The 19,945-nt window shown below is 43.7% G+C and overlaps 1 protein-coding gene across 1 annotated transcript in view; it reads left to right on the top strand.

Annotated features, from left to right (window-relative positions):
* The window catches only part of fbxl13 (F-box and leucine-rich repeat protein 13), a 447,713-nt gene that overhangs the window by 117,160 nt on the left and 310,608 nt on the right, over positions 1–19,945 (top strand). Inside the window, exon 9 of the mRNA XM_068059249.1 lies at positions 11,686–11,781. Within this exon, the coding sequence (XP_067915350.1) occupies positions 11,686–11,781 (96 nt within the window). The remainder of the gene's footprint in view (positions 1–11,685; positions 11,782–19,945) is intronic.

Raw genomic sequence — 19,945 nt, 5'->3', positions numbered from 1 at the left:
GTATGGAGGGAAGGTCTTATGAGGAAAGGCTGAGGGGCTTGAGGTTGTTTTCGTTGGAGAGAAGGAGGAGGAGACGTGACTTAATAGAGACATATAAGATAATCAGAGGGTTGGATAGGGTGGATAGTGAGAGTCTTTTTCCTCGGATGGTGATGGCAAACACGAGGGGACATAGCTTTAAGTTGAGGGGTGATAGATATAGGACAGATGTCAGAGGTAGTTTCTTTACTCAGAGAGTAGTAGGGGCGTGGAACGCCCTGCCTGCAACAGTAGTAGACTCGCCAACTTTAAGGGCATTTAAGTGGTCATTGGATAGACATATGGATGAAAATGGTATAGTGTAGGTCAGATGGTTTCACAGGTCGGCGCAACATCGAGGGCCGAAGGGCCTGTACTGCGCTGTAATGTTCTAATGAATCTGAAACTAGTGTCTTAAACTTAAATAAAGGCAATTACAAGGGAATGAAGACAGAGTTGGCTAAAGTGAACCGGGAAAATAAGTTAAAAGGTAAGACGGTAGAGAAGCATTGGCAGACATTTCAGGAGATATTTCATAACTGTCAACAAAGATATATTCCATTCAGAAAGAAAGACACTATGTGAAGGAAACAACATCCGTGGCTAACTAAGGAAGTTAAGGATGGTATCAAATTGAAAGAAAAGGCGAAAAATACTGTAAAGATTAGTCGTTGGCCAGAAGATTGGGAAAATTTTAGAAACTAGCAGAGGAAGAGTGAAAAAAAAAGAGAAATTAGAGTATAAGAGTAAACTAGAAAGAAATATAAAAACTGGCAGTTAAAGCTTCTACAAATCTCTATCATTATGTCATCAAGCAGAGCCAATATAATTTTATGAAACAGAAATCATGTTTGACAAATTTATTAGAGCTCATTGAGAATGTAACAAGCAGGGTGGATAAAGGGGAACCAGTGGATGCAGTGTATTTGGACCAGGTGAAGGCTGAGAGGGACCCCTAGACACCTTTCTCACCTAGTCGTAACAATATGAATCAAGAAATAATAGAGGCCTGTAGAAAAGGTAAGATGGTAAAGGCCTGTAGACAAGTTTGATAAGGTGCCCCATAAAAGGGTACCAGACAAGAAAGGAGATCATGGTGTTGGGGGTAATATATTAGCATGGATAGAGGATTAGCTAACTAACAGGAAACAGAGAGTTGGGATAAGTGGGTCATTTTCAGATTGGCAAACTGGAACTAGTGGAGTGCCACAGGGATCAATGCTGGGACCTCAACTATTTAATATCTATATTAATGATTTGGATGAAGGGACTGAGTGAATTGTAGCCAAATTTGTGGACGATACAAAGGTAGGAAAATAAGTTGTGAGGAGGACATAGCATCTGCAAAGAGATATGGATAGGTTAAGTGAGTGGGCAAAAATTTGGCAGAATGGAGTATAATGTGGGAAAGTGTGAGGTCATCCATTTTGGCAGGAAAAATAGAAGAGCAGAATATTATTTAAATGGTGAGAGACTGCAGAGTGCTGTGGTACAGCAGGATATGGGTGTCCTTGTACATGAATCACAAAAAGTTAGCATGCAGGTACAGCAAGCAATTTGGAAGGCAAATGGAATGCTGGCATTTGTTGCAAGGGGGGATGGAGTATAAAAGTAGGGAAGTCTTGCAACAACCGTACAGTGCATTGATGAGATTGCACCTCGAGTACTCTGTACAGTTTTGGAGGGAAATACTTGCATTGGAAGCAGCTCAGAGAAGGTTCACTTGGCTGATTCCTGGGATGAAGGAGTTGTCTTATGAGGAAAGGTTGAGTAAGTTGGGCCTATACTCTTTGGCATTTATAAGGATGGGGTTCTAAAGGGGGTTGACAGGGTAGATGCAGAGAGGATATTCCCCCTTGCGGGGTTATCTAGTACTAAAAGGGAACAGTTTCAAAATAAGGGGTCTCCCTTTTAAGAAGGAGATGTGGAAAAATTTCTTCTCTCAGAGGGTCATTAATCTTCGGCATTCTCTACCGTAGACAGCAATGGAGGCTGGGTCATTGAATATATTCAGGGCTGAGATTTTGATCGACAAGGAACTCAAGGGTTATGGGGAGGCCGGCAGGAAAGTGGAGTTGAGGCCACAATCCAAATTAACCATGATCTTATTGAATAGTGGAGAAGGCTCAAGGGGCCGAATAGCCTACTCCTGCTCCTATTTCTTATGATCTTGTTTGATAAAGTACCATATACAGGCTTAGTCAGAAAATAGAAGTATTGATGATGTTGTAAATAGTGAGGAGGAAAGCCTTAGATTACAGGATGATATAGATGGAATGGTAAGATGGGCAGAGCAGTGGCAAATGGAATTTAATCCTGAGAAGTGTGAGGTGATGCATTTTGGAAGGACTATCAAGGCAAGGGAATATACAATGGATGGTAGGACCTTTGGAAGTACAGAGGGTCAGAGGGACCTTGGTGTACTTGTCCATAGATCACTGAAGGCAGTAGCACAGGTAAATAAGGTGGTTAGGAAGGCATATGGGATAATTGCCTTTGTTAGCCGAGGCACAGAATATAAGAGCAGGGAGGTTATGACTGAGCTGTTTAAAACGCTAGTTAGGCCACAGTTGGAGTACTGTGTACAGTTCTGGTTGCCACACTATAGGAAGGATGTGATTGCACTGGAGGTGGTGCAGAGGAGATTACCAGGATGTTGCCTGGGCTGGAGCATTTCAGTTATGAGGAGAGACTGGATAGGCTAGGGTTGTTTTCCTTAGAGCAGAGAAGGCTGAGGGGGGACCTGATTGAGGTATAGAAAATTATGAGGGGCACAGATAGGGTAGATATGAAGAAACTTTTTCCCTTAGCGGAGGTGTCAATTAGCAGGGGGCATAGATTTAAGGTAAGGGGCAGGAGGTTTAGAGGGAATTTGAGGAAATTTTTTTTCACCCAGAGCATGGTTAGAATCTGGAACACACTGCCTGGAGGGGTGGTAGAGGCAGGAACCCTCACAACATTTAAGAAGTATTTAGATGAGCACTTGAAACACTGTAGCATACAAGGCTATGGGCCAAGTGCTGGAAAATGGGATTAGAATAGATAGGTGATTGATGGCTGGCATGGGCATGATGGGCTGAAGGGCCTGTTTCTGTGCTGTATAACTATGTTATTATAGGGATAGTGGTAACTCGAGTATGTAATTGGCTAAAGAATAGGAGGCGGAGAGTAGTGGTAATTGGATGTTTTTCTGACAGGAGAAAAGTATGCAGTGGGGTGTACGAGGGTCAGTATTCGGACCATTGCTTTTCTTGTTATATGTAAATGACCTCGACTTGGGTACAGCGAGTACAACTTCGAAGTTTGCAGATGATACAAAATTGGTAATGTAGTAAATAGTAAATAGGGTAGCAGCAGACTTCAGGCATCATAGACAGACTGGTGAAATGAGCAGACATATGAACGATGCAATATAATGCCACCAAGTGTGAAGTAATGAACTTTGGGAGAAACAATATGCAGAGGCAGCATAATCTAAATTGTGACAGAAAATGCTGGAAATACTCAGCAGGCGTGGCAGCATTTGTGGATCTTTCCATAGATGCTGCCAGACCTGCTGAGTATTTCCAGCATTTGTTGTCTTTATTTCAGATTTCCAGCTTCTGTGTATTTTGCTCTTATAATCTAAATGGTACTTTTTTGAGGGGGTGCACGAGCAGCTGGACCTGGGATAGCAGTGCAAACAAGAAGGCAGTTAAGAAAATGTGTGGGATATTTGGCTTTGTAAACTGGGAGCATTGAATACAAAAACAAGGAATTCATGCTAAACCTTTAGAAATCACTGGTTAGGCCTTAGATGGATTATTGGGCACCACACTTTAAGAACGATGTCAAGGTCTTGGAGAGGATACAGAGGCGGTTTACCAGGATGATACCAAGGATGAGGAAGTTCAGTTATATGGAGAGATTGGAGAAGCTGGGATTCTTCTACTCAGAACAGAAAAGGTTAAGAGGAGACCTAATAGAGGCATTCAAAATTATGAGAGATTTTGTTTGAGCAAGTCGGGAGAACCTGTTTCCTCTGAGAAGTAGGTCAGTAATCATAGGTCATAGTTTTAAAATAATTGGCAAAAGAACTAGAGGGGAAATTAGTTTTTTTCACAAAGAAGGTTGTTGTGATCTGGAACGCAATACCTGAAATGGTGGTGGAATCAGATTCCATAGGGACTTTCAAAAGGTAATTGGACATTTGAAGAGAAATAAATTGCAGAGTTATAGGACTAAATTGAACACCTGTTTCAAAGAGCCGGCACAGCACAAAGGGCCTGGGCGAATGGCCCCCTCTTCTGTGCTGTAAGATTCTATGACTCTATGTCTACGTGTTTAATGTGTTGCATTTATGATAATGGACAAGGAATTTATAAAACTTACATGGACCTTTCCTTAATACCAAAATTCTCTGTAATGGTATTCCATGTACTTAAGCAGACCGTTTTTAGTAGACCATTTAAATTAATTTTATTTAATTGGACACCACCACTACAGCATATTTCATGATTAAAGAATGCAGTCTGATGCATAAAACATTTCCCACTCTCACTATTCCATATGATTTGACTATTGAAAGTGGACTCTAAGGGTTAAATTGTAAAGAGAGATTACACAAAGCAGGAATAAAAACAGAAAACACTGGAAATTCTCAGAAGGTCAATAGTGGAGAGAAAAACAGAGTTAATGGGCAGAAATTTGCATTTGGGGTCATCAACCTGACATTAGAACCACTTCCGGGTCCTGATCCCACACCGGGGTTGGAGTGGGGTGGTGGTTGCGGGGAAGTAGTCACAGCCCGTGATTTTGGTCGCGGTCAGCACCTAATTGGCTGGAGGGTGGGTTTGGTGGCAAATTAATGGTGGTGGATGCAGGATGGAGGTGGGAACTCTTAAAACGCAGGTCCAATTTAAAGGTATATCAGCAGCCATTATAATGGCGGCTGTCTTGCATAGCAATGGAAGCCCAAAGTCAGCGGTAGGATAGGTGGTGGCCTGGCACCCCTGGCAGGGCTGCCCCATGGTTTACTGATGTAGTCCTTGAGGTGATATTGGAGGCGGTACATGAGAAGCAAGGGGTCCTGTTCATGGAGGGTGGCAGAAGAAGGCCACCCAGCCAAACTGGAGGTAGCAGATCATGCCAGTATCCACAATGTTGTCTGGAGGAACTAGGTGCAGTGGCACAAAAGATTTAATGACCATCTTCGCTCTGGCAGATGGCTCTGGTGATATCCAGATGGCACGTCTCCAGGTCTGTAGCCACCAGCAGACATGCCAGCTGAGCGGCCTTAATGTGCATGGTGCTCCTGAACATGGGAGAGTTGTGTGCCCCGGGTAATGACTGACCCATGAGCAAGACTCAAAGCCCTAGCCCTGGTGATAACCTGGCAGCACTGATACATGCAGCTTTTTATTTAAATGAGCCACTGACATTAGTGAGAGAGGCTGGCATTGCCTTATCATGCTCACTTTTGTCCTTCCAGGAGAAAAGGCACAGATTAGAAGGGAGAGGGTGCACACAGGAGAAGGAGTGCCCCAGCTTGCCATTCTCATAGCTATACAGCAGCCGACATTGGACATCGCAAGGGTGATGCCGCAAGGTGAAGTGGGCGATAGAGAGGCGGGAATACCTGGAGGAGGGGGTGAAACAATATTGAAATATGTAGGTGAAGGGAATGGAGTGCACTGATCTCTGTTTGACAGCATGGAAAAGCCTCAGCTGCATTGGGAAGCCTTAGCTCTGTGGAGGCTTCTGCTGTCAGAGGCGAGTTCTCATGATCTCCTTGTATCTCCCACAGGGCCAGTCGTGGAGGGAGAGCATGCCAGTGCAGCAGCAGCAGTATCACTGGGGGCCTGTGACAAAATCAAATCAGCAGAGCAAGTGCACCCTCCACCAGCGCAGATACACTCACATTGGTGGGTTCTCATGTGCGATTGGAAAGGGTGGCACTAGATGAAGAGCATGACACTAGTGAGCAGGAGGAGGTGAAAGAGGCAGAGGCAGCTGTGGGGAGCCCCCTCGAAGGATGGATGACAGTCACAGCCATGTTCAGCTGGGCGCAGATGCAGAGCCACAAGCAAGGCATCTCTTTGACCAGCAGTGTGAAATGTGTTTCCTGAGGTATTGCGGAATCATGGGCTGAGAATGGAGGCATCCGTTCAGCTCATGTGCACCACCATGGCTGAGGGCTTTGAACCCATAGGCTTCTCCATTGAGAGAGTAGTCAACCTCATGGAAAGCCATATGCGGCAACATTCAGAGTGGATGCAGAAACAATGCACTCTTAATGCACAGAATGTACGGAACACTCTGCAGCATTGTCTAATCAGTAGCACTGGTGCAAAGATGCATGTAGTGGATACCAGTTCTCTCTGGTCTCTCTGACTGAAGGGACCATTTATGCAGCAGGGCCCTATGATGGAGACTGCCCCTGCATCGACGCTGTGAAGCAACCTCTGGGGGTGTCCCCACGTGCATCTCAGTTGCAAGCAAACACATGCAAGCAGGCTGACTTCACCTCATCCAAGCCCACGACGGGAGCACCGCATTAAAGTGGACAAAAGGCCACCGCATCGGTAATAGCACTGAATGGTTCACTGGGGGTTTATTTTACTTGTGAACATGCATATTGTAATTTATTAATAACACTGGAAATGTTGAGCCATGATCCCTGATGTATGAGCTTCCATTCTTTAATGGCACGACTACAAAAGAAGGAAGAAGTGGTGAACGGAAGCTGCGATCTTTGAAAGGGGACACTGAGACTGCTAGACAGATGTGCGCCATGCAGTGGTGGTTAGAATAGATCTATTCACTGTTGTGTTTTTAATGGTTGTGATCTAATAGGCGGATCAAAGTGAATGCCAAAGCATCCACCCGACCAGGCCAGGCAATGGAACTGCATCTTCAGAAGCTCGATGACCTGCTCAATGGTGGTTCTTGTGAGCTTCAGTTGTAACGCCTCTGTGCCTCCATCTCAGGGTCACGTAAAGGTGTGAGTAGCCATCTGTTCAAGGGGTAGGTATCCTTTGTCCCCTAGAATCCATCCTTGGAGTTTCGATGGTGGCATGAAGAGCTGCGGCACCTTGGACTGCCGGAAGATGAAGGCGTCCTGGCAGCTGCAAGGATAGCAAGCTCACACATGCATAAAGCTCTTATTGTGGTTGCATATAAGATGAATGTTAGGGAGTGGAAGCCGTTCCTGTTGATGAATCTAAGTGGCCACTAGCTTGGTGCCTTGATGGTGACATTGAGTACAATTGATGATGGCCTGCACCTGCGGGAATCCAGTGATGGAGGCAAATCCAGGTGCCTTTGGTTCCTGAGCGGCCCCATCTGTTTTAAATTGTATGAACTGCCCAGCTTTCACAAATAGTGCATCAGCGACTTGTGAGATGCAGTGGTGTGCTGCCGCCTACGAGATTCCACCGGGGTTCATTACTGATCCTTGGGAATGAGCCAGAGGCGAAGACGTTCAAGGCCACTGTGACTTTAGCAGCTACTGGCAGGGCATGGTGCGCCATGCTATAAGGTCTGAGTTCTTCCTCAACGAGGGCACAAATCTCAGTTACCATCTGCCTAGATATAGGCAGTCTCCTCTGGCACTGATTCTGTGACATATCAAGGTAGCTTCTTCTTTGGTGGTACATTCGATGCTTAGGCCTTCATTGCCTTCCTGCTCCTCTCCTCTGCCCTTCTCACGCCCAGGACTCAGCATTCTTCATGTTGATCCTCATCGCTACTTATTCCTATCTCCGAGAACCTTAATCCCATGTATAGCTGTTGCCTTGCCTGCAGTAAGCTGTACTCACTATGATTACTGGACCCCACCCCCGATGGCCCTGCGATCCCTGGAGGATCACTACCCCTTCCAGTGACCAAGCACACAGACCACTTGCTCCTCTAACTTTGCTCAGCCGATGACAACTGTGTGCCAAGTGATGAATGTCCTTCTCAGCCATGCATCTTTTATGGGCCCACCTAATTGCATAGCGCAGCCATGACTGGCTCCCCACCGTGTTACTGCCTCCTTCCACTTGGACTGTTCCTGATCCATCGTGTAATCCAGCCTCCCATAAAAAATTCCAAACTAGCACTTGACAAGCTGACAACAAGCTTGTTAACAAGCTTAATTGGCCATTAATCTGAATTGGTGGGTTGCTGCCTCTCACCTTCCCGCCCCTCAAAATTACCAACAGTCAGAACAGTGATGACAAACCAGCACGACGGCCAGCAGCGCTAAATTACATGCCCGCCCGCCTCCGTTCTCGCCCCCATATTGGGCCAAAAATTCAGCCCAGTGTTTCAGGTCTGTAACTTTTCATCAGAACTAAAAAATGTTGGAAATGTAATAGGTTTTTAGCAAGTGAAAGGGTGGAGGGTAGGAAAACGAATGAAAGGGGAGGGCTGTGATAGGGTGGAGGGCAGGAGAGATTAAATGACAAAATATTTCATTGTGCAAGGCCAAAGGGAGTGGTAATGGAATAAGTAAAGAAACAAAAGATGTATTTGGAGAAAGTGTAAATGGCAGGAGCCTAAATAGCTGCCATTTCTCTCTTATTTCCTTTTCCTTTTCTATTTCTGCTAGTTGGGGAGTCTAGAACTAGGGGACACAGTTAAGAAATTAGAGACAGAACTCTCAGGAGTGAAATTAGGAAACACTTCTTCATGCAAAGGATGACAGTAGTTTGGAACTCTCTTCCACAAATGGCAATTAATGTTAGATCAATTGCTAATTTTAAAACTGAGATTGATAGAATGTTGTTAGCCAAGGACATCAATGGATACAGGGCAAAAGCAGGTATATGGAGTTAGGTTGCAGATCAGCCATGATCCCATTGAATGGCAGAACAGGGTCGAGGGGATAAGTGACCTACTCCTGTTCCCATGTTCCTAATCAACTGAATCAAGTATGTAGTCTTTGGAAGCATTCAGTGAAGAACTATCTAAAATCAGGAACAACAAAATACACTTCAGATATTTCCCATACATGAAGGACATGTGTATCACTGCTTCTAAAGGATTATTTAACATTTTTCTTCAATATATGTATTTGCAGTGAACTGTATAACAGAAGGCTTTGAATGAACTGCTTTGGCTATATAGGGGCAATTTTAACCCTGCTTTACTGAGGGAACAGAGTGGGCTTGTAGTTAGAATTGCTGCTGAGTATTTACTGCTGGGTTTGCACCCTTGTTCCACCAGCCACCGTTTTAACCATGTAGTCTTTTTAGCCAGGCGAGGCCTCTGCCAGAAGCAATCAGGGGCTTGATTTAGATTTAGAGATACAGCACAGAAACAGGCCCTTCGGCCAACCAAGTCTGTGCCGATGATTAACCACCCATTTATACTAATCCTACACTAATCCCATATTCCTACCACATCCTCACCTGTCCCTATATTCCCCTGCCACCTACCTTTACTAGGGGCAATTTATAATGGCCAATGTACCTATCAAACTGCAAGTCTTTTGGCTGTGGGAGGAAACCGGAGCACCCGGAGGAAACCCACAAAAACACAGGGAGAACTTGCAAACTCCACACAGGCAGTACCCAGAATTGAACCCGGGTCGCTGGAGCTGTGAGGCTGCGGTGCTAACCACTGTGCCGGCTTCATGATGAAATAAGGACCTCAAATAAATTTTAATACAAAATCATGAAGTTATGTTCTGCACTCAATTGCCAGTGAAATTGAGCAGGATCAGTCTCAATGAACCACTGAAGCAGTATTTAAAGGGGCACTCACCCGAAGGTAATCGGATCACGATCTATGTACCATTGTGCTGTTTGACTTACCAGGAGAATTTCCAGCTTATTCTTTGTCTTAAGTAGCCTTAGTAACCTCTATCTGTTTATCATTGATGACATTATTGCAAGTTTTGTTTAGATAGGGGAAAAATTGAAGAGGAGCAGCAGCCCCAGAAACCAGCATCAGCAGTCTTTACCTTTTCCATTGGCTCCTTCCAAACCACTACAGGGGACATCACCCATATCTCCTAGTCTGCAGTACAAAGTAGTATTAAGCAGGTCACAAATGCTTTGTTCCCTAGGGCTAACTGGTACATCACCTTCCCCACTGACCTCAACAGTTAAGACAAGAGAGCTTGGGGATGTGCAGCAGTGGCTGGCTTTCCTTGTGTCCACTGTATCATTGACTGCACATATATTGCTATCAGGGCAGCAGAACATCAATGAACAACATCTGGGAGTAGGAAGGGCTGTCTGACCACAGAATCAGGATCATATAATTCTTGCAAGTGTGCAAGATTCTGGGTATCTAATTCAATTTACAAACAGCTTTGTTTAGATCTCAAAATCCTAAATTCAGATTGAAGTTTTTAATAATACTTTTAAGCTTCAGGGTTGCATTATCTGAGACATGTGGAGCTTGGGCATGGTTAACATCTTTACCCTAAATATTTGGGTAAACTAGATTTTTTTCAAACCTTGATTTGGATACAAGTTTGACGTTAACCCTTACTTGAAAGTAAGAAAAATATAACTGGAGAGCTTTGACTTACTTTGTTAAGACATCTTCAAGTCTTGATAATGTTATTACAGCCAGGTGGTAAGGGGTGTGGGTGGTTCCCACTGTTCAACTCACATGATCGTAGCAAGTATTTTTGTTACTAGGCTTCTTACCTCTTTTATTTGTCAAATAAACAGACAGCGACAGGTTTTCTTGTAGGTTTAAAAAGATTAACTATTTATTGAATGATATTCATTCCCAAAATGGTCGCACCCACACCCACACACGCATTTACTTGTGCACGCACACATGCACAGACAGACACACACACACACACAAGAAATAGACAGAGAAGAAAATGGGTCATTGGTTTGAAGTGAGATAGGTTTTTGAGATTCACACCAACCTGTTGAATCTTCTCGGAGGTCAGTTTCTCTTTTAAAGTTGCAGGCCTGGGTTTTGTAGATTTCTCTGGTAGCTGAGTCTTCAGTCTAGAGACGGGAATCGTTTTCAGTTCTCTGCTGCACAAGCTGAAGTGTTGAACTCACAGCAAGGCACCTTCTTTGGATTTTGCTGGATTTCTCCCAGCTCTCAGATGGACAGGTTTTTGTGATATTTGTTCTGATTTCTCCCTCTCTCCCGGAGGGCTACTTTTTAAGGTAAAAAATTCCTCACATGTTGCCTCTGTTGGTAGATGCAGATCCCCTCTCTGTGGTAACCAACAATGGCCCCGGAGGTAGCTACTTCACATTTTCTTTGTTTCAGAAAAACCCATTCAATTCACAAATGTCTCTTGATGGGTTCAGGATGAGTGTAATTGACACCTCTTAGCTTGGAATGTATCCCTTTGTCCTTACCATAAAATATGAGAAGACGGTTTGAATATACAGGGCCAGGTCATTTGACCTTCGGCGGCCATTTTGCAGCACATCGTCCACCTAGACATATGGATGAAAATGGAATAGTGTAGGTCAGATGGTTTCACAGGTCGGCGCAACATTGAGGGCCGAAGGGCCTGTACTGCGCTGTAATGTTCTAAAAAAAAAGTCAATTTTTATATAACTCTTCAGTTTGAGTTCTGTCTTTCAATTGTTGCACGTCATGTGAGTGTGACAATGTTGAAATGGAAAACACTTACTGAATATTGCCAAATGCATTTAACAGTTAAGTGTACTGAATAACGATGTTCTAATTATATTTCCTCCTTCTTAGATTTTCACTTATCTTGGTGTTAAAGAGCTGGCAAGATGTGCACAGGTTTGTCAATCCTGGAAAGTGATTGCACAGACAAGTTCTCTCTGGAGCAAGGTATGTTTAGTTATTGAGAAACTGATTTGGTTGCTGAGAAAAAGAAGATACATCCATTTATATAGCATCTTGTCACATATTTCAGAAATGTCCCAAAGCACTTCACATACTATAGGTCAATTGGAGCTATGACAATTGGAGCTCTCAAGACTGAGATTGATAGATTTTTGTTAGGTAAGGATATCGAGGGATATGGAGCTAAGATGGGTAAATAGAGTGAAGGTACAGATCAGGCATTCTCTATCTGAATGGCAGAGCAGGCTCGAGGGCTGAATGGCCTACTCATATTCCTATGTAACTAGGGCCAATTTTAACTGACTCCATTTGGTGTGAATGAAATGGTAGAGACTCAGAATTGGAATTGGGACATTTACTGCCCTGTTTATGCTGGTGCTTCGACTGCTACCTCTTGGATAGGGTTCTAAAATGGTCAGCTGGGGGGGTCTGCCTGTTTTAGATGGAGTACTATTTGTAATATGCAGATCAAGATCATATGGCATACATAGGATCCCAATTTCAATTTGGCGGTAAAAATTAGTGGATTCCGCCATGTGTGTCAGGTATTAAATGGTGTAACTACTGCTTGGAGATATACAAAGAATATCCGAGTAAATGATTAATTATTTTTTGACGGGCCCAGGTGGAGCAGATGCTCCTCAGCCCATCTGAGGCCCCCTTCTCCCCACCCCCAACAGATTGCCCGTCTTTCCCCAAACTCTGATTGTAAACTGGCTCAGCATGGGTGCTGCCAATTTCCCACCCTCCCACTACCAGCAAGCCACAGCAAGAACTCTACTTGGTGCCCGGAGCTCATCACTGGCATGTAAATGCGTCCAGGTTCAAAATGGCTCGGGCCTCACGCAACAATGGGTGAGCATGGGTATCTTCTACCCTCTCATCCATGGTGTGCCTCAAGTTAAAAACCCTGCTGCTGTTTTAACATCATTAAAATATGAGAAGACAGACCAGGAGGCATAACATATTTAGTAGAGTTCAACAAACAAGTTTGCTTCTAGATGCAAAGAAGGGGGCTTTTATTTAATAACACTAATAATAGACATCATGTCAGTTGGAAGACAGAGCATTTCCCTGTTCTCCTTTTAAGACCCTCCTTAATACCTACTTCTTTGACCAGAATTTAAGTCACCCATCCTAATTTCATCTTCTTTGGCTGAGTGTTCATTTTTTTCTGATTACATCTCTGTGAAGCACCTTGGAATGTTTTTCTACAATGAAGTTGCTATATAAATGTAAGTTGTTGTTGAATGAAACAAGGCATTTAGAAACCTATAAAAAAATTATTACCTCATGCAATTAATACTGTTTTTAATGATACAACATTGCTATAATTTGAAACATATTAGCTGAATTAAAACAGTCTGTTTTGAATATCATTTCTTTATACAAATCAATTAGCAACTCTTATATAAAGTAAAATTACTAATCCTTGTGCGCTTTGTACAATATAAAAATATAAACAATAAAATTTATTATTTTTCCATTTATGCCAGATATTAGAAATAAAACAATGGCACAATCGCAAAAGCAATATCATTTTAAGAAATGTTTGACATTAATGACATCCTTGTGATTGATTTTCTCTTCCCACTCTGTATATAACTATGGAAGGAGAGGTTTTCTGAATTCTAACACACAAGTGTGCAGATGCCAACTTTAACTATCTTTACATTAATTTGAACAGACAGAAATTGCAGGCACTTTGTAATTTTCCAATATGTACCCGCAGCATGTGAAATACCTTGCTGTGTGTGAGAACTTAGAAAATCTACCTGGACGAGCAACAGAAACAAAAACTTACACTGTCCGTACAAGTCATTCATTTGTGTGATACTGTTATCATAAGGTAGTGGATCATAGCATAATGTACGAGAATGCTGCCTAATGCGGATAATTAAAAGGCCTGATATTATTATGAATAAGAAAGACTTGCATTGACGTAGCGCTTTTCATGATCTCAGGATGTCCCAAAGCACTTCACAGCCAATGAAGTACTTTTGAAGAGTAGTCCTTGTTGTAATGTAGGAAATGTGTCAGCCAATTTGCGCAGAGCAAGATCCCAAAAACAGTAATGTGATAATGACCAGATAATCTAGTTTAAACATACAAACATATAAACAATGAAAGGACAGGAAAAGACCCTGTGGTCCTCCAGTTTGTTCCACTATTTTTGTTGGTTGATTGGTTGGTTGAGGCATATATGTTTGCCAGGACATTGGAAGAACCTGAGAGGGCAGACGGGGCCTCATTTAGCATCTAATCTAAAATTTACCTGCAAGAATGCAACACATCCTTAATACCACACTAAAATGTTAGCTTAGATTGTGCTCAAGTGTCTGGAGTGGGCTTGAACCCACAATCTGCTAACTCAGAAACAAGAATGTTACCATGGAGCCAAAGCTGAGACCATGGCACAGTTAGCTGAATAATTCTTATGGACTGCATCTTTGTCACTTACGCGTCACCAGGCAAGCAGTCACACATCTGTGCAATCTCCTATAGCGGGACCTCTTTAACTCCTTTAACAGGGTCAGAAATTGTCCCTGTAACTGCAGGATCTCAGCTGCTAGGGTGACTGTAAGGGCCTGCTCAACCTTGTAGAATATTACAGCACAGACGGAGGCCATTTGGCCCATCATGTCTGTACCAGCTCTTTGAAAGAGCTATTCAATTTGTTCCACTCTACTGTACTTTCCCCAGAGGCCTTCAATTTTTTTTCTTTTCAAGTATATATCCAATTCCCTTTGAACGTTCTTTTAAACTGCTTCCACTGCCCTTTCTACACAGGCTATTTGAGTGGGTGAAGTGGGTGGCATGGATGATGAGTTGCCCTGAGAGGCATCTCCCTCATCCCTGTCTCCTTCTGTCATACCTCTGCTTCTAGGTACATCCTCAGCACATTCTGCCATCTCTGTGTGCAGACCACAGAGATATTGTGAGGTCTTGGAAGGTTAGAATTCCCCCCAGCATGGTAAATCCAATAGAACTGACTCAGGATGATTGACCCCCAAGATCTCCATAGCATCAAATATACTAGGGAGCCTACAGCTATAATTAGGACCTCTCTTAAGTGGGAGGCAGGAGGAGGTGAGCTTCCTTCCATATATCCTTGGAAGTACCATACATTCCAGGGTGGCCATAGGGGAACTTCTGTAATATATGTTGAACATGCTAGTATTGAGCTAAACCTGGACTTCATGGAGTTAAATTTACAGGACAGCAGCTCCAGCAAATATAAATTAGGTTTCAGATGATGGATTGAATTTTTGATCTCCAGAGGAAGCAGGACTGGAGGATGGTGGAATTTCCCAACACTGGCTGGTCTGCTGGCATGTTCCCATCTCTGGACCATTTTGGAACATGCCAGGCCGGGAGGGAAGTCTGCAAGTGGCAGGTAGTCAATTAGGCATAATAATGAGCCTATTAAGGCCTCTCTCCTGCTGTCGACTGGTATTTCCCAGTCAGCAAGCGCCACCTGCCCCCCACACCACCATGGTGCCTGGAACCCTGCAGGGATGGAGGGGGCCTCCTGGCATCAGACAGGGAAGTCCGCTCTCCACTTGGCTTTTAAAATCTCTCCCTCCATAGCTGCAACATAAATGGCCACAGCTGTGGCCAAGGCTGTCTGTGGAGGCTTCCCTCCAACCCCCAACAATGGCACTCTGGCAGCTGTGGCCAGTTTTTATTGAAGAACTTTTATAAGCTTTATGATGGCACCTCCATCTTGAAGCACCCTGTCACTCTCTTACTTGCATTGACAGCATTCACCTCTGACATTATGGCTGCTGCTCTCTCAGTGCGAGCACATTCCCTGGTCACTAATTGACCATCCCTTCAAAAATCACGTCGGCTGTCTGATGTGGCACGATGCAAGGTCAGGACCTGGAAATGCGGTTGACATTGGGGGCCTGACTCCAGAACAAGAATTCTGCCTGATATGTCTGAACCAATGTACTGGGGACAATGAACTAAAGGAGCATAGGAAATAGGAGCAGGGGTAGACCATTCGACCCCTCGAGCCTGCCCCGCCATTCAACCAGATCATGGCTGATCTTCTATCTCAATGCCATTTTCTCGCACTATCCAGATATCCCTTGATATCTTTAATATCTAGAAATCTATCGATCTCTGTCTTGAACATACTCAATGACTGAGCCTCCACAGCCTTCTGGGGTAGAGAATTCTAAAGATTCACCACCTTCTGTGTGAAGAACTTCCTCCTCATCTCAGTCCTAAATGGCCTACCTCTTATTCTGAGACTGTGTCCTATGGTTCTACACTCCCCAGCCAGGGGAAACATCCTTCCTGTATCTACCCTGTTAGAACATTAGAACATTAGAACATTACAGCGCAGTACAGGCCCTTCGGCCCTCGATGTTGCGCCGACCATCTGACCTACACTATTCCATTTTCATCCATATGTCTATCCAATGACCACTTAAATGCCCTTAAAGTTGGCGAGTCTACTACTGTTGCAGGCAGGGCGTTCCACGCCCCTACTACTCTCTGCGTAAAGAAACTACCTCTGACATCTGTCCTATATCTTTCACCCCTCAACTTAAAGCTATGTCCCCTCGTGTTTGCCATCATCATCCGAGGAAAAAGACTCTCACTATCCACCCTATCTAACCCTCTGATTATCTTGTATGTCTCTATTAAGTCACCTCTCCTCCTCCTTCTCTCTAACGAAAACAACCCCAAGTCCCTCAGCCTTTCCTCGTAAGACCTTCCTTCCATACCAGGCAACATCCTAGTAAATCTCCTCTGCACCCTTTCCAAAGCTTCCACATCCTTCCTATAATGCGGTGACCAGAACTGCACGCAATACTCAAGGTGCGGCCTCACCAGAGTTTTGTACAGCTGCATCATGACCTCGTGGCTCCGAAACTCGATCCCCTTACTAATAAAAGCTAACACACCATATGCCTTCTTAACAGCCCTATTAACCTGGGTAGCAACTTTCAGGGATTTATGTACCTGGACACCAAGATCTCTCTGTTCATCTACACTACCAAGAATCTTCCCATTAGCCCAGTACTCTGCATTGCTGTTACTCCTTCCAAAGTGAATCACCTCACACTTCTCCGCATTAAACTCCATTTGCCATCTCACAGCCCAGCTCTGCAGCCTATCTATGTCCCTCTGTACCCTACAACACCCTTCGACACTATCCACAACTCCACCGACCTTCGTGTCATCCGCAAATTTACTAACCCACCCTTCTACACCCTCATCCAGGTTGAGCCCTGTAAGAATTTTGTATGCTTCAATGAGACCACCTATCATTCTTCTAAACTCTAGAGAATATAGGCCCAGTTTCTTCATAGGACAATCCCGTCATCCCCAGGAAATCTATCATTCTTTGTCTTGAACATACTCAATGACTGAGCCTCCACAGCCCTCTGGGATAGACAATTCCATAGCTTGACATTCCAGTGATCATTGACACTCAGTGCAGAGCGTCAACTCTCATTGCCACGCTAGGCTGGTGGATTCCGCTCGGGGATGGGTGGTAGGTACTGACACTGCAGTCAGACCTTTTATTAACATTTTTTTTGGAAAAAAGGAGAGCTTTGAAAGCAGGACAGCAAAGGGCTGAGAAGGATAGATCAAGGCAAAAGGGAAGTTAGGAAATTAGCTTTAATTCAAGCAAACTGTCCCACTAAAGTGGGGTAGCATAACTTATTTTTACATCAAAAAAGTTTGTATTGATGAAAATAAGTAAATGTTGTTCTACATCTTTGCTTTAGCATAGAATAAAGCAGCTTTCTGATCCATAACAAGCCTTGCCTCATCTTGGAGAAACTGAAGAAATACATGTGGAAAACTCACAAGAATCTGGTCCAATTTGCAAAGGGATGCTGTTATTAGATCTCCAGGTAATACTAAAATACAAGTAGATATGGGCGATTAAGGGAATGACCGATGTCACTGAACCTGAGAAGGTATCTGTGGCAGGCCCAGTTTGTATCATCTCCATTCTAGTCATCATATTTCGCAAAGGTTTTTGTGTATGCTCAGAGCACTCAAAGCACTTCAATGGAAATGAAAATAAGATGCATCCACTAGACCAATGGGCAGCACAGAAGGAGGAAGATGATGATGAAGAAGGTGATGAAGACAAAGGAACCCAAGGGTCACAGCTGCATGATATTGGCATCTCAGGACGTGCCAGGCAGCCAGCTATCCCCTTCATAGCACTGCACCAGTGAAATGTGTGAGACAACACCAAACTGTCAAGTTGCCATCAGATAAGGGCTACCTCAGTCCATAAACCTTTTGTACAGCGTAATCAGCCAACCACCTCAAGCGATCTTAGCCTTCAAGTAACACCTAGATGAAGCAGAAGAATAGGTTTAAAGAAAGACATGTGTGAGCATCCACAGAGAATATGATACAAATAAAACATTGGTTGATTGTGTACATTTTGGAATTTAAGAAAATATTTGCAAACTCTTCTCAGAATTGCACAGAATTGTTATAGCATAGGAGGAGGCCATTCGGCCCATCATGTCCATACTGTCTCTCTGAATGAGCAGTTCACCTAATGCCATTCCCCTGCTTTCTCCCCATTCTTCCTTTCCAGATAACAGTCTAATTCTCTTTTGAATGCCTTGATTGAACCTGCCTTCACCACACTCCCAGGCAGTGCAGTCCAGACCCTAATCACTCACGACGTAAAAATGTCTTTCCTCATGTTTTGCTTTTCTTGCCACTTACTTTAAATCTGTGCCCTCTTGTTCTCGATCCTTTCACGAGTGGGAACAGTTTCTCCCTATCTACTCTGTCCAGACCCCACATGATTTTGAATACCTCTATCAAATCTCCTCTCAGCCTTCTTTGCTCCAAGGAAAACAGTCCCAACTTCTCCAAACTATCTGCATAACTAAAGTTCCTCATCCCTGGAACCATTCTCATGAACCTTTTTTGCACTTTCTCCAATGTCTTCACATCTTTTCTTAACTGCGGCGCCCGGAACTGGACGCAATATTCCAGCTGAGGCTGAACTAGCGTCTTATACAAGATCAACATAACCTCCTTACACTTGTACTTTTTGCACCTATTAATAAAGCCTAGGATACTCTATGTTTTTTTAACCACGCTCCAACCTGTCCTGCCATCTTCAATAACTTATCCAAATATACCCCTAGGTCCCTCTGCCCCTGCACCCCCTTGGAGTTGTTCCCTTTGTTTTATATTATCTCTCCATGTTCTTCCTACCAAAATGAATCACTTCACATTTCTCCGCATTGAACTTCATCTGCCACTTGTCCATTCATTCCACCAACTTGGCTATGTCCTTTTGAAGTTCTACACTATCCTCCTCACAGTACATAATGCTTCTAAGTTTCGTATCATCCGCAAATTTTGAAATTGTGCTCTATACATCAGGGTCTAGGCCATTAATATATATCAGGAAAAGCAAGGGTCTCAACACTGATCCCTGGGGAACTCCACTACAAACCTTCCTCCAGCCTGAAAAACATTCATTAACCACGACTCTCTGTTTCCTGTTACTCAGCCAGTTCCGTATCCATGTTGCTACTATTCTTTGTATTCCATGAGCTGTAACTTTGCTCACAAGTCTGTTATGCAGCACTGTACTGTAAATCCTGTCAGTAAATCCTCACTTCCACCAGTATTAGCTGAACCTTGCAGCTGCATGCCTGATATAAACAGGTTAATAGCAGGGTAAATCCATGAAATCCTTGCATACATCCCCCAGTGGCTGACAGGCAGCCACATGTAATTGAGTTCAGTAGTGACTTGCAGGCACATAAAGGAACAGCTCCAAAATAGAAACACAGGGGAAGCCATTTAAAGGCGCGTAAGCACTCGAAATGGCTTCCACGTGAGTTTCCTTACTGGAAAAATTTCCTATGCTGTTCCACTGCCAATAGTGTGCTGGAAACAGCTGTAAAATTCACCCCCATTCATCTAGATTCACAGATGCTGCTTTTAAGTTACACTGTATGAATTGAGGCAAAGGAGAACTACTGTCTTTGGGACTGAAGAGCAGCACTTCCTGAAACAGCTGATAGGACAGCTGGTAGTGAATGCTATTAGCAATATTTGGAGGACTCATGTATAAGATGGAAGATTTCAGGAAAGCTGCTAATTTAAATCATTCAACTGTTTCCTCTAT

This window comes from Heterodontus francisci, chromosome 27 (genome assembly GCF_036365525.1).
Source record: "Heterodontus francisci isolate sHetFra1 chromosome 27, sHetFra1.hap1, whole genome shotgun sequence".
Taxonomy (NCBI): domain Eukaryota; kingdom Metazoa; phylum Chordata; class Chondrichthyes; order Heterodontiformes; family Heterodontidae; genus Heterodontus; species Heterodontus francisci.
Note: the sequence above shows the minus strand (reverse complement) of the source record. Positions and strands in the feature narration are given on the sequence as shown.